Here is a 15,598-nt window from a genome sequence, read left to right on the forward strand (position 1 = left end):
CCTATCTATTCTGCCTGAAATAGCAGTTCTTTCTAGCTGGTCAGTGTGGTTTTTGTTCCACTAAATTAAAAATGTTCACTTTTAGTATGAAATGTTATTTTTTCCTACTTTGATAGAAGGCAACCCATTTCTCTCTCTCTCTCTCTCTCTCTCTCTCTCTCTCTCTCTGTACCAGGGATCAAACTTACAACCTCACACTTGCCAGGTAAGCGCTTGTGGTGCTGAGCTAAATCCCTAGGACCCCCCCCCCCCCCGCAATTTCTCTTTTGAGAGCAGGACAGGCCAAAAGAGGAGGCCAACCCGGAGTCTGCTCTGTGGTGGGACACACAACACAGAGTCCAGCATGGTCTGATACCTAATTAGTCTTTTACAGTAGACCACACTGCACCTGGCTCAGGGCAAGAGTTTTCAATGTCTAGAGTGAAATAGGCAGCCATGCCAGCCACAGACTGGAAGGAAGTCAAGGTCCACGTGCCAGCCCCATCCAATCAGCAAGCTTGTGGAGCTGACCGGAAGCTGGTAGTCCTGACAGCAGCCCCGCTCTGCACGGGCAGCCCAGATCTGCAGTAAGTGGCTCACCTCTTAAGGATCCTACTCTTTGGACTTGGCAGATTACACAGCTGTAAGGCCACCATTATAGCCAATCTATGACATGAAAATTATTCTGAGCCACCATCTTCGCTGGTGGGGGGACTGTGTGCTGTGAGGTAGGGCCAATGGTCCCCCAAAGTGCATACTATCGCTGGGGTGAAAGATAAATAGATAAAAAGATAAAAAGATAAAAAAAGATAACATCACAGTTGGTTTGCAGGAAGATGTTACTGGCCAGTGAACACTACCATGGCTCTCCACGGCTGCGGCTGGGGGGACCCATGCCTATCGCCATACTGAGGTCCAGGTCTGACTCAGAGACAGTGGGGTGTGCCACATAACTGTCCCTCAGCTCAGTGAGTTACCGAGGACAAAACATGGTCCCTTATTAAACCTACAGCATCAAGAAATTTATAGTTCCAAATGCTTTAAATACTGCTAATACCTGATTTGTACAGCTTCATGTGAGCAAGCCTTGATTTTTTCCCCCATTTTGATGGAAAACTTGGAGACGGTACAATTCATGCTCCTGTGTCCTTAAACTAAGGTTAGTGTAGCTGATTTAACCTTTTCTTCAGAATTTCTGGTCTCCTGCAGGTAAAAATGCTAAGTACTAGCAAAGAAAGGAGGCTGATATTCATTATCTTGGAATCTACTCTGAAGCTGCACCAGGCTCCGGGCCTCTCTCTTCCCCCACCTGCCTCTGGGTTACCCACGCCTTCCCAGGCCTCCTGTGGCCTCCAGGATGGAGGGCGGCAGGCTCCAAACCACCCATGGAGTCAGAGCTGGAGCCTTGCCCCTCCCCCATCCCGCAGTCACGGCATAGGCGGAAGGTGCCGGGAAGGGCTTGGCTGCAGGCGACCTGAGGGAAGACACCAAACCAGGCTTTCCAGGCGTTGCATCCAGTGGAAAGAAAGATTTCAGAGTTGTTTGCATTTTCACACACTTAGAACTTCTCTCCACGTAGGCTGGGGTGGGGGTGGGGGGCGAGAGGTGGAACTCTTGACCAGTTTGGGGAAGGCCTCTGGGCTGGATCCTCAGTGCTAGGGGGCGAGGGAAAACTTTGCCTTTTAAGGGAAGTTAGATCAATCCTGGGCTGATGTAAGTTTGTATTCCAACAGGACTCCACAAACGCAGATGCCTTTCTTAGGGTCCACCCCTCTTTTTGATGGGGCTTCCAACATTTGTATTCTGAGCAAAACAGAAAAAGTATGAAAAAATATATAAACCCACAGTTTAGACTATATTTAACATTCTAAACAAAGGCAAAGAGAAAGCCAACCTGCCAGTCGCCGGGGAGTGGGGAGTTCTTTAATGAGCAGAGTTCAGCTTCTCAAGAGGAAAAGTCAAGTGTGGATGTGCATTAACACCTTTTAAAAATAGTGAAGACGTCCCATTTTATGTAATGTGTATTTTGCCACAACTAAAAATGTTTAGGCTTAAAAAAATACATGAATCTTTGCAAAGAGACACTTGAAAGAAGCACGAGAGGTAAGCATTACGTAAGGTTTAAGTGTGTGCGCCTTCCGATTTTAACTCCAATGGGAAAGGAAGATGCTCTAGGGACAATTTGTAGGCCAATTAGGGAAAGAATAAGAGACATTTAGAATTTCTAGAGGAGGAAGTAATCTTATTAGTGTTCATACAATTAATGAATAAATACACTGTCATGGTTGGCGGTCAGTCAACAGATGGACATTGGATAGCCAGACCTAATTGGAGCCAAAATTCAATAATCTGAAGTTCCTCTTCCTCCTCCTGCTCCTTCTTCTTCTGTCTTTTTGAGGCAGGGTCTCACTATGCAGTTCAGGCTGGCCTTGAGCTCACTTTGTAGTCCGGGCTGGTTTTGAACTCACAAGGATCTTCCTGTCTTAGCATCCTGAGTGCTGGGATTACAGGACTGCACCACCATACCCAGCTTGAAGTTTCTTCTTTCAAAATAAAAAATAAAACAAAGTAAGGAAAATGTAAAATGTGTCCCTAACTAGCATGGATTTTGTTGTTGTGTTGTGTTGTTTTTGAGACCAAGTCTTGCTATGTAGTTCGGGATGGCCTTGAGTTCTTATGGAGCCCAGGCTGGCCTTGAACTAACTAACCACAGGAACTCTCCTGCTTCAGTCTCAAGTATCTGGGATAACAAGTGGACACCACCATGCTTGGCTTGAATTTTTTTTCAAGGTTATAGAAAACCTTGTTTCATGAAAATTAAAATGCCAGGCTAGGATACAGCTCAATGGAACAGCAATTGCCTGGCATGCCCCAGGCGCTGAATTCCAGTCCCACAATGCCCAGGTAGCAGGTAATAAATTGCCTCCTATCCAGCACTCCACCAAGTGCCAAGGGCAAACAGGGCTCTCACAACCCCAAGACACAAGTTTTGTGCTCTCCCCGTCATGGGCCCCTCAACATGGCTGTGCACAAGGGTCCTCCCCTCCAGAAACTTCTCCCGTCATGTCGTGGTCAATGACATGAAGTCTGTGTGACACTTCACCAGCGCATGCCTGAGAGCTATGCCCGTCCTCCATGCTCAGGTGCTGACCCAGCGGACATGGCCCAGGCCACACCGATATGCAGGGCTGCCTCCGGCGCACTCCACACACAGCACTCGGCCCAGCCGGGGTCTCCATGTCCATGCCATGCTGTGTTGTGATGCCCACAGCTTCCGGTCCATCTGACCTCCGCAAGTGCCCCAGTCCTCACAGATTACAGCCACGCGGCACATAACGATATTTCAGTAAGTGGACAGGGTGGGGACACAGCGTGGTCACCCCACTGCTAAGCAGCACGTGACGGGGCCCTCACGACAGGTCACCAAATGATCTTCGCTACTGAGCTCTAACTTTGTGTCATGTGTGCCATGGGGTCCTTCTGAATTGGCTAAAGCGAGAGGTGACACGGAACAGCACCCATGGGGACAGCTCACAACTGTCAACTCAAGAAAGAGAAACGACAGTGATTGAAATCTTGGGTGGCCGGCAATGGGAATTATGGCTGAGCACACCTTCTCTCCTCTTTTTTTTTATTGGTACATTTTAGGAACACACAATGACCCATTCATTACAGGGAATTTGTACCTGCACATGTACAACTTGAGTCTTATTTCCCCCCTTGTCTCCCCTCCCTTCCCTCCATCCCTTTCTCCTCCTCCTTTAAAAAGCTTTGCTTCCACTTTGTCCTTCTTTTTCAGATCATTTTCCCCTTTTCCTTACTTCTTTCCCCCTCTCCCCTGGCTATCTCCCCGTCCCGTTGAACATTTTTTCCCTATTTCACAGTATCTAGTACACGCGCTGGAAGGACACCTTCTCCCTGCAATACACCCTCTCTCCATGGTGCACGGGGACTCTGCACTAAGGCGTTGGCTGCTGGCCTAGGAGGGGCTGCAGGAGGACAGTTCCGGCATCACAGGGCAGCCACAGCGGCTGGGGAGGGACAGCCCTGTGTGTGGTGTCAAGTCCGGCAGAGACAAAGTGCCCTCCCTGCGCTGCGAGCTGTGGGCAGCGTTTGTCACTTGCTTCTTTTGTCATTTTGCACCCCATAAAAAGACAGCATTCCTGCTCCAGAAACAGCCACCGGGTGACTCCAGGCAGCTTAAGACCACAGACACACACAGCTCCCAAACCGGGGGCAGGCCTAGGTACCACTTCCCTCATACCGGACTGCAAATTCCCTGAGAATAAAGAGCCTGGCCATCCTGACAGCTGTGCAGAAATAGAAAGCGCATCCTATTTTGAAGCATATAAAAAATTTTTTTCTAGTCAAAAAAATTCCACATAACTCACCAAAAAAAAAAAAATACATCTCTGTGCCCACTTTAATAATCTGGGACAGCTGTGGCACATGGACACTTAAAAATGCTTGGGACATGTGCTGTTTCTCCCACTTAAAATCTACCAACTCAAGTTTTGCAAAAGGCACAAGGCCAAGATATCCAAAGTCTAAGCCACTCACCGTACAGAAGTGTAACTCGACTTCACTGTGTGCATAGATACCAAAAATATCATGTTATATGTTTTAAATATTTACAGTACATGTTCTTTTTAAAAGTCAAGTATTAGCTGGGTGTGGTGGCACAGCCCTATAATCTCAGCACTCAGGAGGCTGAGGCAGGAGGATCACCATGAGTTTGAGGCCAGCCTGGGCTACCTGGTAAGTTGAAGGCCAGCCTGAGTTACACAGCAAGATCCTATCTTAAAATGATACACGAGTAAAAACACTTGGAACGATCTGGAGGCTCAGATGCGAAGTGCTTTTAGAGATGGAGCATTCACACTCCTGGAGGGATGTCAGAATTCTAACACTGGACGCTGATCTGGGCAGCACGAGTGGCCTGTGGGAAGCCTCACAGTTCTGATCTTTACTGCTGCTTCTCAGCGCACAGTGTGACCCCTCTGGGCGTCAGATGCTGGTAACCATGAGGCGCCCCACTGGAAAGCACCACATGAATCCGAGGAATGCACCACTGTTGTTGCTAATGAAACTCAAACAAGGCTGCTCTTCTGCCGGGTTCAGCCCGGGGGGACAGAAGTGAAGGAGGCCGAACTGCACTGCAAGACTGGCTTTTAAAGTTGGCGCCTTGGCAGATTTTCCTACGGGGAAGAAACGCCAAGAGGTGGGGCTCAGCGTTCAGACTTAGCCCCGCTCCCTGCGGTCTCTGCTTCTCTGGGTCTTCCCAGCAGACGCGGCACTGACTGATTTCCTAAATTCTTACCTTTGGGCAACTCAACTCCACTTGGCCAGACTCCCTTAGGAGTGCTTCAGACTCACACAGCTGACCTGCTGGGAGTCGCTTTCTGGCCCGCTCCTCATTCTGAGGTGCATCTGCTGTCACTGGAGGGTTTGCTGGTGTCTGTCACTCCACCGAGTGCCACCCAATCTGACCACCAGCAGTCCACAAAATACCTCCGTGGCTCACCCCTCCTCCAGGCTCTATGCCTACGGAACTTCTACGCAGCAAAATTATTTGTCTTGGTCCAACTGCACCATTTGAAAAGAATTACTTAAAACACTCGGTGTTCATCGTAACTCACAACTCTCTCCAATGCAGACGTGTTGGCCCTTAAGTTTCATTTAAATGAATTCCTGACTCCAATTCTCTCCTGCTGAAAGGCATATGAACCAAAGGCGAGATGGGGAGGGGTGTCAGCAAACACAGTTTAATTGCCACTACTGTGTGCTGATGTGGAAGTGACCGCCCGAGAGCTCGAATGTTTGGTAAAGTTTAAAAATATGGAGAGTCAGACAGATGGCTACAATTATCTTCTGGCAAAACAAGTCTTGATTTCATGTGGGAGGAAAAAAAAAAAAAAACAGAAAGAAAGAAAGCAAGCCAGCCAGCCAAAAAACAAGCACCCCTGGCAGACTGCACCGTGTCCGGCTATTTCTGGTTTGAGTCACGTGCTCAGACAGTAGCCAGAGGACTCCAGACCATTCGGACCCCAGGAGGCACACCATTTCTTGACAGTGAATTTGGAAAGAGGCAGAAAAAGCCCAAAGAAGTCTATTTTGGGAAGACTCAATCAAAAGAAAGAAGACGGACGGGGATTTGCAAGTCCCCCAAACAGAACACTCCAGGACCTGCTGGCCCGGGCTTCATGCTGCAAGCGGCCTCTCCGTTTCCCCACAGGTGAATACACTGATGGGTCTTTGGCTGCAGGACCGCAGAAGCAGGCTTCAGAGTTAATTCGGGAAGAACACTCACCACACGGACAGAGGTGGGCTGGACCCACCTAACCGCAGGGGGATATTTTTGCAACACCTAAAAATACATCAGCTGTGAAGCATCTTTTGTGCTTGCAGAGCATGTATCTTTAAACGCGGCCTGGAGTCTGAAAACAGGTTCCTTTGATTCTCATCCCCGAGATGTTTGTTCAGCAAGACCAACAAACTGACTGAAGGGCCGGGTGGAACACAGGCCGGCTTCCTCTGCAGACGCCCTCCCCGCCTTAATTGCAGGGGCTCCTACATTCCCCGCGGCTTCCCGTGATGTGGTTTCCAGCCATTCCCTGGATGCTGGGAGAGGAGTCAACCCTGTGTGCTTGGCCCAGGGCTGGACAAAGCCCACACAGAATGGGGCAAATGTGTGTCTCCTCCATTTGGCGAAGTACAAAACAGACATCTGCTTCCATAAGCACACACAATTCACACCAGACGACCTTGTCACCTCTCCACTGTCCAGTATGGGGTCCCCCACCCTTCCAGCCAACATCTCGGTATGTCGCTGCTGTCACACTCTCTACTCTGCGGCAAGGTCGGTCTCCATTCCCTCTTCCATCTCCTTGTTCCCCTCTTTCTTCCCTCCCTCCCTCTCTCTCCCTTTTGACACTGGGATTGAACCCAGGGCCTCTGCACTGATCTACACCCCAAGTGCTTCTTAAAATTTTCTTTTTGACCATAGGGCTTGATTAGCCACTAATTTTCCTAAGTTGGTTTTAAGCTCGCTGTCCTCCTGCCTCAGTCTCCCAGAACATGGGGATTACAGGTGCGCACCACTGTGCCCGGCTCAAGCTCAGGCTTTGTGACCCGCTGTAGAATATCTCTGCCATCTGTTGCTCTCTTTGCACTGCGCACAGCCAGCCTCCTCCTTAAATGCTCTGGGAACTGAATAGGCATGGGCTACAGGGCCACCAGGAAAGAGTGTCCTCACCGACAGGAAGTGCATGCCAGTGGCACAGGGTGGAGGCCGAGGAGGCTGGGAGCTGCTGAGCAAGGCTCTCGCTGAGGCGTGGGGTCAAAACCAAGCCGATGCCACCTCCTGTGAGCTGCCCCTCAGCGGGACTGTCTCCAGCTGTTTAAGCCCTCAGCTGTGCGCTGGCCTCCATTCTGTGTTCCTGCTAAACTGCAAGCTCTGAGGCTGGGGATGACCCTGTCCCCTCTGCTTCACCCCCTGATCAGAGCTTTCTGCACAGATATCTGCTGGAAGGAGGTGGATGAGCTGAGCCAGGAGACGCGGCCATGAAAGGTTCTGCTTTATTTCAAAACCCTTCTGATACACGAGGGCAGAGGCATATCTGACCTCTAAAATAAAACAATTTTTTAAAAAAGGAACATTCTGAGAGTTGAAACTATTCTCCAACAGAGATAAGGAGGACTTTAGGGAAGGAAGGCAGGGTTCGACTCTGATGTGGGTCAGACAGCTTGATCTTTTTATTGTTCTTGACCCTCACTTCAATGGAAGATGCTAAGAGCTAGGGGGAAAAATATTTTACCAGGTCTGACAAAGCCCTCAGAAAGAAGGATGGGTCCTTGTTATGGTTTATATCTGGATGTCCCTCCAAAGCCTCATGAATTAGTTGGCTGATGGGTTTGTAGCTAAAGGTGGTGTAGGGAGGCGAAGCCTGGTTGGAGGAGGTAATAAGTGGGCGTGGCCTGGCAGGGTCTATTCCCTCCTCCTCCCTTGATCGCTCTCCCTGCTGCGGTGCGGGAGCTGTTTCTCTTTGCCAGGCCTTTCTGCCATTCCTACCATGGAGCCAGCGGACTATGGACTAAACCTCTATAAACTGTGAGCCAGATTTACCTTGTCCTCTTTTATTTTGTTTACTACGGAGCTGTCTAGGCTGAGATGGGGGGCAGACGCACCCCCAGGGTCTCCAGGAGCAAGCAGCTCTGAGGACCCCTTGAGTTCAGCCTGTGAGACCTCCAAGCGGCTTCTGCCCCACACATCCGAAGGAAATCAAGAGGCTTCTGCCCCACACATCCGAAGGAAATGCGTGTTTTTTTTAGCTGCTATGTCTATGGGCTGAGACATCAGCATTAGACAACAAACTCAAATCTTTTTTTTAACACTTTTTTTTTCTTTTTACCGGTACTGGGGATTGAACTAACCACCATCTGCTTGCAAGGCAGGTGCTTATGCTGCTAAGCTAAATCCCCAGCCCCCAACAAACTCAAATCTTAACAGGAACTGCTCAGAGCCAGGCGCAAGGTGGTCAAATGGCTGGTAGACAATGGCGGGCTTGTTTGTCTCCGGGCAGCCTAGCAGGTACCGCCTCCCCCTCAGACAATGGCAGCGGTAATAAGAAAGCCACAGTGGCTGCTTTATGGGTAATAATGCAATTAAGTCTCACAAGCAAGGCATGAAAGGGCATAATGAAGTGAATGGAGCTACAGATTAGATGCACAAAAATCCACTGTTTTTTCCTCGAAAGAGAGGAAAAAGAGCTCTCCTCTAGGAAACGGGACCAAGATCCAATTCAGAGGATTTATTGGGCAATTTAGCTATCAGGTTTAACTTCATTATCATGAAAGAAAAAAAAGAGAAAAACTTTTAAAACAGCTCTGCCTTTGAAAGCCGTTGGTAAATTCTTCCTTCTAATTGACTTTTCTTGCATATTGAAAACATGCAATAAGAACTTAGGTCTTTTCCTTAAAAACAGAAGACCATGAGTCCCAAAAAGCCTGCATACCACATCCACAAACAGCGAAGTTTTGCAAAACCCAGCTTTGTATTTGAGCATCACCTAGAGTATGTGCTTTGTGACGTGTGTGGCATTTATTTCACTAGTGCGTACTGCACAGCTACCAGGCGCACAGCGATGGGCGTGGATGTGCTGTGGGGAATCGTCGGGGTGGGCACCCAGCTCACTGGTCATCCATGAGAAGATTTTGAGGTAGAAACAAAGAAATAAATACCCAGCCTGCCAGCACATGCGCACGGCATACTCTACGGCTGCTTGACGCAGCCCTGAGCCAACGCTACCTTTTCTGCAGAACATGTGGAAATCATTTTAACCTAAAGACTCGGGGCAATCACACTTGGCAAATCGGAGGACCACGACACGATCAAGTTTCTTTGGACAGGGCTGTTTAGAAACATTTGGCAAACATTAGGTCCATCTGACAGAAGTGACACTTTTACAACCCGAAAAAAGGGAAATAAATACGCTGATTTTAAGCGGCGGTAAATGAAGCATTAAACCCACAAATGTCTGGTTCCTCCCATTTCCCAACCCTTCTTCCCAGTTGCAGGAGAGCAGCTCGGGAGTGACCGGGATGCCAGGGTGCCCGGGGTCTCAGCCAGCCCTGGCTCAACATTTCCAAGGTGGTTGTTGGCATCAGAGCCTCAAAATACTGGGAAAGTTAAAAACAACTCCTAAACAACAACAATCACTAAAGATGGGGCTTTTAGAAGTATTAATACTTTGATATTTTTAAAAAACTGTGTAAATTTGAACTTAATAAAACCAAACGTGTAAGTAGCTGCCTCCAGGTTACTATAAATATGTACAAATAGGCAGAAAAAAAGATGAAATATATAAAGCAGTTGATCTCGACAGGTAGTGTAATATCAGTACTATAACAAGAAAAAATTTAAAAATTATTATAGAAGTGATTTTTTTTTTTTTTTGAGGCCAGGCTATGTCCAGACTGGCCTGGACCTCAAAGTCCTCCTCCCTCAGCCTCCTAAGCGGTGGGATCAGAGGTGTGCATTACCACATTCTGCTTACGGAAGTGATTTTGAGGAAAAAGATGGAAATAAAATTTCAGGAAAGAAAGATGCTTAACCTCTGCAAGTTGATATTTCTCTTGCAGAAATGGGGGGAGCAGACAGCTGTGTCAGGTGACTCCCAACAGGATCCAAGGAGCAATCACAAGGAGAAGGAAACAGCCTGCGTGAAAGCACACATGGGAGGCTGAGTCAGGAGGATCACTGGGTGTTGGAGGCCATCCAGGGGCATGCAGTGAAGTCAAGGCCACCCTGAACCACACAGTGAGACCCTGACTCAAAAAATCAAAGAGAAAGAAGAAGTGGGCCGATTCCCTTGATGTAATGTGCAGGAAGCAGACCTCGCCATAGACAGGAAATCCTCTCTCCATCAGACTGTGAAACTGTAAGATGGTCCACGCAGTCAAGATCCTAATCCGAGTGACACAGTGCTACTAGTGATGTCAAAAGACAGGGAACACTCCTGAGGATGCGCCCAGCCTCTCTGGGAAGGAGCCGAGAGGGAGACTTACGTAGATCTGGTTCCTCTTATAGCGCTGGAACAAGTTGTACATGATGGAGCCGGCGTGCAGCTCCGTCAGAGCTGCCATGTTGTCCACGCCCTCCTCCTGTGCGGGGTGCATGGCTGTCACCTTCTGCTGGGTGATCGTGCTCTGCTTGTATGTGAAGACCTGCAGAGGGAGCACAAGTGGGTGTTCAGTGGCCAGTGAGTGGCTCTGGATGCAGCTTCCCGAGCTTGCCTGTGCGAGCTCAGTGCACTGAGGAAAAAGCATTCCGCAAGCCAGGTGTGGTGGCGCATGCCTATAACCCCAGCACTCAGGAAGCTGAGGCGGGAGGGTCTCTGTGAGTTCAAGAACAGCCGGGCCTACACAGTGAGTACAACAGCACGCAGAACTCCATAGTGGGATCCTGTCTTAAAAAACAAATTAAAAACAAAAAAGAAACACAAACAACACTGCTAACTTTTTTTGTTTGTTTTTTTACCTCTTCTATATATTTCTAAAGGAAGCTACTGTCTTGATAGTTTCTATTAGGTGTTCCTAGAATACCTAATAGTCACAAAAATTGTGACTCTAAATTATAGCTCACTTGTCTCTATATTTCTCCAACTGATATGAATTATTAACAGTTATTGAACTGGTACCATTTCAGAAACTAACTTGGTTTCTCTATATAATGTTCCATACTGGATCATAGGACACTTTCAAAGCTTCACAGTAAGTGTTTCAATTGCCTGATTTAAGTAGTTTAAATATTATATAATTCATATTTATTACATCAATATTCTATATATCTGTTCAAAGACTAGAACATATTATCACATCAGTGTTTAGAAAATACCCTGGTTGGCTGGGTGTGGTGGTACATTCCTGCAACCCCAGAGCTTGGGAGGCTGAGGCAAGAAGCCCTCCGTGAGCCTAAGGCCAGCTGGGCTACACAGTGTTTGAGGTCAGCCTGAACTACAAAATGAAACCCTAACAGAGAGAGGGGGAGAGAGAGAGAGAGAGAGAGAGAGAGAGAGAGAGAGAGAGAGGGCTATATTCCCTTTCAACCTATACATACAGCATTCATAAGGTTTTAAGCAAAACAGACCTATGCTCAGATTTATAATGAATTAGTTCCTCTCTCTACATGACAGGCAGAATCCCCAGACTTCCAAGCGACAGACATGACAGCGATGAAAGTCACTGGCGTTTGCTACAGGTATATAAAGTGACTCTGGGTCGGAAGGACTGATTATGGCGTTTAGTTGGTGATCTTCTATCATAACTGATTTGACACAGGATTCGCCATTGCATGCTAAGCTCCATCCGCTGACCGCAACCTGACCGTACAAACACAGTGAACCCACCTGACTATGGAGCTCTTTCCTTGGCGGTGCCCGCCGTGGAGCCCAGGCCCCCCGAGTGGCAGCTCATGCTCTGCCGCTCAGCCCCTGGCCCTACTCGTCAGTACCTTTATGCCACTTGGGTTGCAGTCCACCTCTGAGCAACACAAAACATGCTGGGAGGTTAAAAATAAAAACCAAGGATGCAAGGGACGTGAAGAGCACACAGTCTTTGCATGTGTGAACCTGCTGTGCATACACGCAGCACTCTTGCAGGGTGATGTTGGCAGAATTTTTAAACTGGGGGTTCTATTTTTAAGCCTCAGCCAGCTGCCTACATGAAAACACATGATATGTTATTGCAAAAGAGAATAACACGCCAAGAATCAGAAAACTACCAGTCCGATGGCTTCCTGAGCCAGGTCAAGTGGCATGGTTTGTTTTTCTAGTGAAAAATTAGAACTTCAGCAGTGGTGTCTCTACCACAGGAGCCACAAAAGCTGGTCACTCCGGCCCTGAGAAGCTGCTCCCAGGCAGGCAGGAAGTGCCCCTCCCTGCTGAGGAAAGGTTGTCTTCCCAGGTGCCCCCTGGTGATGCCATAGCACTCACAGGGCCAGAGAGGAGGGAGGGCATAGGGACAGGGCTGTGCCATTTCCAGGAGAACAAGTGTGCAGCTGGGCGTGGTGGTACACGCCTATAATCCCAGCACTGGGGTGGCTGAGGCAGGAGGATTGCAAGTTTAAGACCAACCTGGGTTACGAAGTGAGTTCAAGGACAGCCTGAACTGCACAGCAAAACTCTATCTCAAAAAGAGAACAAACAAACAAGTGTCCAAGGAAAGGCACAAGGACATTCCAGAGTGAAGAAACACACACCTGTCCTTTCAAGACACTGTGCAAGAAAGTAAAGGAAACAGAGACTCAGGCCCCAGTAAGTGCAGCCTTGGGGCAACCCAGAAATCCCAAGACCCTCTGCGCGGGCCCCCTGGCCTTGTTCCTATGACACCAATCCAGGCAACTGCGGGTGGACCTTGCTTTGAAAGGGACCATAAAGCACCCGAGTGGCCTCTAAAGCTGCTCTGCAGGATGGGCACGAGGAGAAGCTGCCTGCTCATCGGCGCCGGGTCCTTCCCAGGGAGACCGGGTCTGTCTACCACTTACCCCCCTAGCACACTAAGACAGCCGGAACCGGAAGGCTGAGTGCTTCTGAATATGAAAAGTGTCACCAGTATTTAATGTCGCTTCTGCTTTCTGGAAATAATCACACACACCCTGAGACGCTGAGTCACACACACAGCACATGTACAATGACTACGTTTTTATAACACACATAACGTTTCATTGTCTTTTTTAAGGACCGGCAATGAGTGTGTGTGCAGCTTGGCGCTGGGCACACAATCACTGGGAAAAAATGTCTGTAACCTGCAATCAGAGTTCTCCGCCATCCAACATCTGACTCCCGGATATTTTCAGGAGCGGACTACTGTATTCAAACTGCAGGGACACGTGATGCTAGGAACGGGGAAACGCAGAGAGCAGAGAGGAATACGCAGAAGTGTTCTCTGCCCGAGCTGCAGAAGGCGCGTTGCTACGGAAGACACCATTACTGGAACAGAAACAACATTAGGGTGGCAGCCACTCGACAATTATTCTTAAGTAAGGTGGTGGGAACTGAAATAGGAAGAAAAATGTATTTGTGAGGGAAAGGGAGAGATGGCCGTCCGTCAGACAGCATCCATATCAGTAAAGAGCTCCCAGCAGCAGCCAGCAGGCAGAAGTAAGCTGATGGGCGCAGGAATCCAGAAAAGCGATTCAAGTTTCTCCCCCACTCTGGTGTGTTCTAGGCATTAGGGACGGAGCTTCCATCCCAATTCAGGGGCGGGAAGTAAAGGACCCAACTATACAAGCAGCTCTGTAATATCACAGGTGGGGAAGAACACCATAGAGACGAGGAGCAGAGGAAGGACGCGGGTGTCCTGGGAGCAGCCCGGCCTCTGGGCTACCAGGAAAAGGGAAACTGCAGAGGGGGAACTGCACCCGCCTGGCTTCTGGGGCCCTGATGCAACGCCGGCTGAATTGGCAACAGATCTGAGCTGAAGGATTTCAGAGCAACATTATTCAAATTCACATTATTAAGGGTTTTTAAAGAGAGCTTCTTGATTTGTCACAAGTCATGTCTGCGTGCGATGGTGAAGCTGGTATTGGTTGATCAGGATGATGATCAAATAGCAGGGAAATAATTCTTAGTTTACAGAACGTGATTCTTTCTAGATCAAGCAAAAGCCATAACACAAAAGCAGCATATAACAAAGCCCAACTCAGAATAGACCAAGTTACTTCAATGGAGCCCGTATAGCAGGAGGAAGGCATGTTAACACATGAGGAGTCAGGGTGGTGGCTCACACCTGTAATCCCAGCACTCGGGAGGCCGAGGCAGGAGGATTGCTGTGAGTTTGATGCCAGCCTGGGCTACAAAGTGAGCTCAAGGCCAGCCTGAACTGCATAGTGAAACTCTGTCTCTAAAAAAAAAGAAGAGAATGCAGAAGGCCGATGGAGAGGAAACCACCACAGAGGGGAGGGGACCCAACAGCTCCTGTAAGAGAACATAAACCGCTGTGACTAGATGGGCTGGATCGCACAACAACTGAAGAAACACCTCAGAGTGCGTGCCAGCGCTGGGACCACTCCTGTCCGGAGCCCACTAATGAGCGGTATTTACGGGTTCCCTTTAATGAAAGTCATCAGAAGTCTGGTCCTAAAGCCTGAATTTTCCATTGGAGAGAAACAGGATCGAGACATGGAAACTAGGATATAACCGTGGCAATCTTGGCTCACGTTACCTGGAGTTCTTTCACAGCGGTGGCCCTCCGTGGTGACCCCAGCGTGCATTAGCCAATGTCTGGGGGAGAGCAGCAGGGTGTCACTGGCACCCTGGACACAGGCTGGACTCATGAGGGACATGGGACTGTTCCCGCACCAAGGGCCACGGCCTTGGCACCTGGGTCAGAAACTTCTGGTGCGCCAGTCACCGTGTCCACGCAGACGCTGGACAGAACGATGGAACACATCGAAAGTGGGAAGCCAAAGTAGAAATGTGTTAAAACCCACAAGGAAATAAACACATCAAAATCTGCAGCAGGGCGGGCGTTGGAGAATCATTTGTGGTTCTTCTGTGTTGGACCCAAGTTAGAGAGGGCGGCGAGGATGACTGTCCCCGGCGCTGGGGACCCATGGATTCCTCCACTGTCCCACTTCACAGTCGGGCAGCAGCAGGTACACCCCACTTCCACTCCTGAGATCGGTGCACCCCACTTCCACTCCTGACAGTCCCTCCCCTGGACCACATCTCCAGGACCCCGAGAGCAATAAACCAGTTTCTGGATCACGTGGTGTCAAGTGCTTCATTCTAACAACTGAAAACAGCCGAAGACAACAACCTCGATGTGTTCTCAAGTTCAGATTCGTTCATCTCACACTCCGTTCTCCCGGGCAGGAATCCTTCCTGCTTCCCCCAGCGCCCAGCCTGTCAGCAGACAGTGACTAAGGTCGCCACAGCGAGTAACACAAACACAAACCGAGCACAGCAAGGACCCAACACTGCCTTGCAGTCCACGCAGCTGGGTTTGTTTCTCTTAGGGCCTGCCACCTGCGACTGGGGGCAAGGGCAAGAGACTTAATTCCTCAGGTCCTCATCTCTCCCTGTCAGCAGAAGGGTGCGGCGCTAGGGACTCAGGGTGA

At 49.1% G+C, this 15,598-nt stretch overlaps 1 protein-coding gene across 1 annotated transcript in view; it reads right to left on the bottom strand.

Annotated features, from left to right (window-relative positions):
• Window positions 1-15,598, bottom strand: part of Myo10 (myosin X) — a 187,998-nt gene that overhangs the window by 100,527 nt on the left and 71,873 nt on the right. Inside the window, exon 3 of the mRNA XM_003466728.4 lies at window positions 10,546-10,704. Coding sequence (XP_003466776.4) covers window positions 10,546-10,704 — 159 coding nt within the window. The remainder of the gene's footprint in view (window positions 1-10,545; window positions 10,705-15,598) is intronic.

The sequence above is a fragment of the Cavia porcellus genome, unplaced genomic scaffold, assembly GCF_034190915.1.
Source record: "Cavia porcellus strain 051 isolate PalLab524CR breed Dunkin Hartley unplaced genomic scaffold, mCavPor4.1 scaffold_11, whole genome shotgun sequence".
Taxonomy (NCBI): Eukaryota; Metazoa; Chordata; class Mammalia; order Rodentia; family Caviidae; genus Cavia; species Cavia porcellus.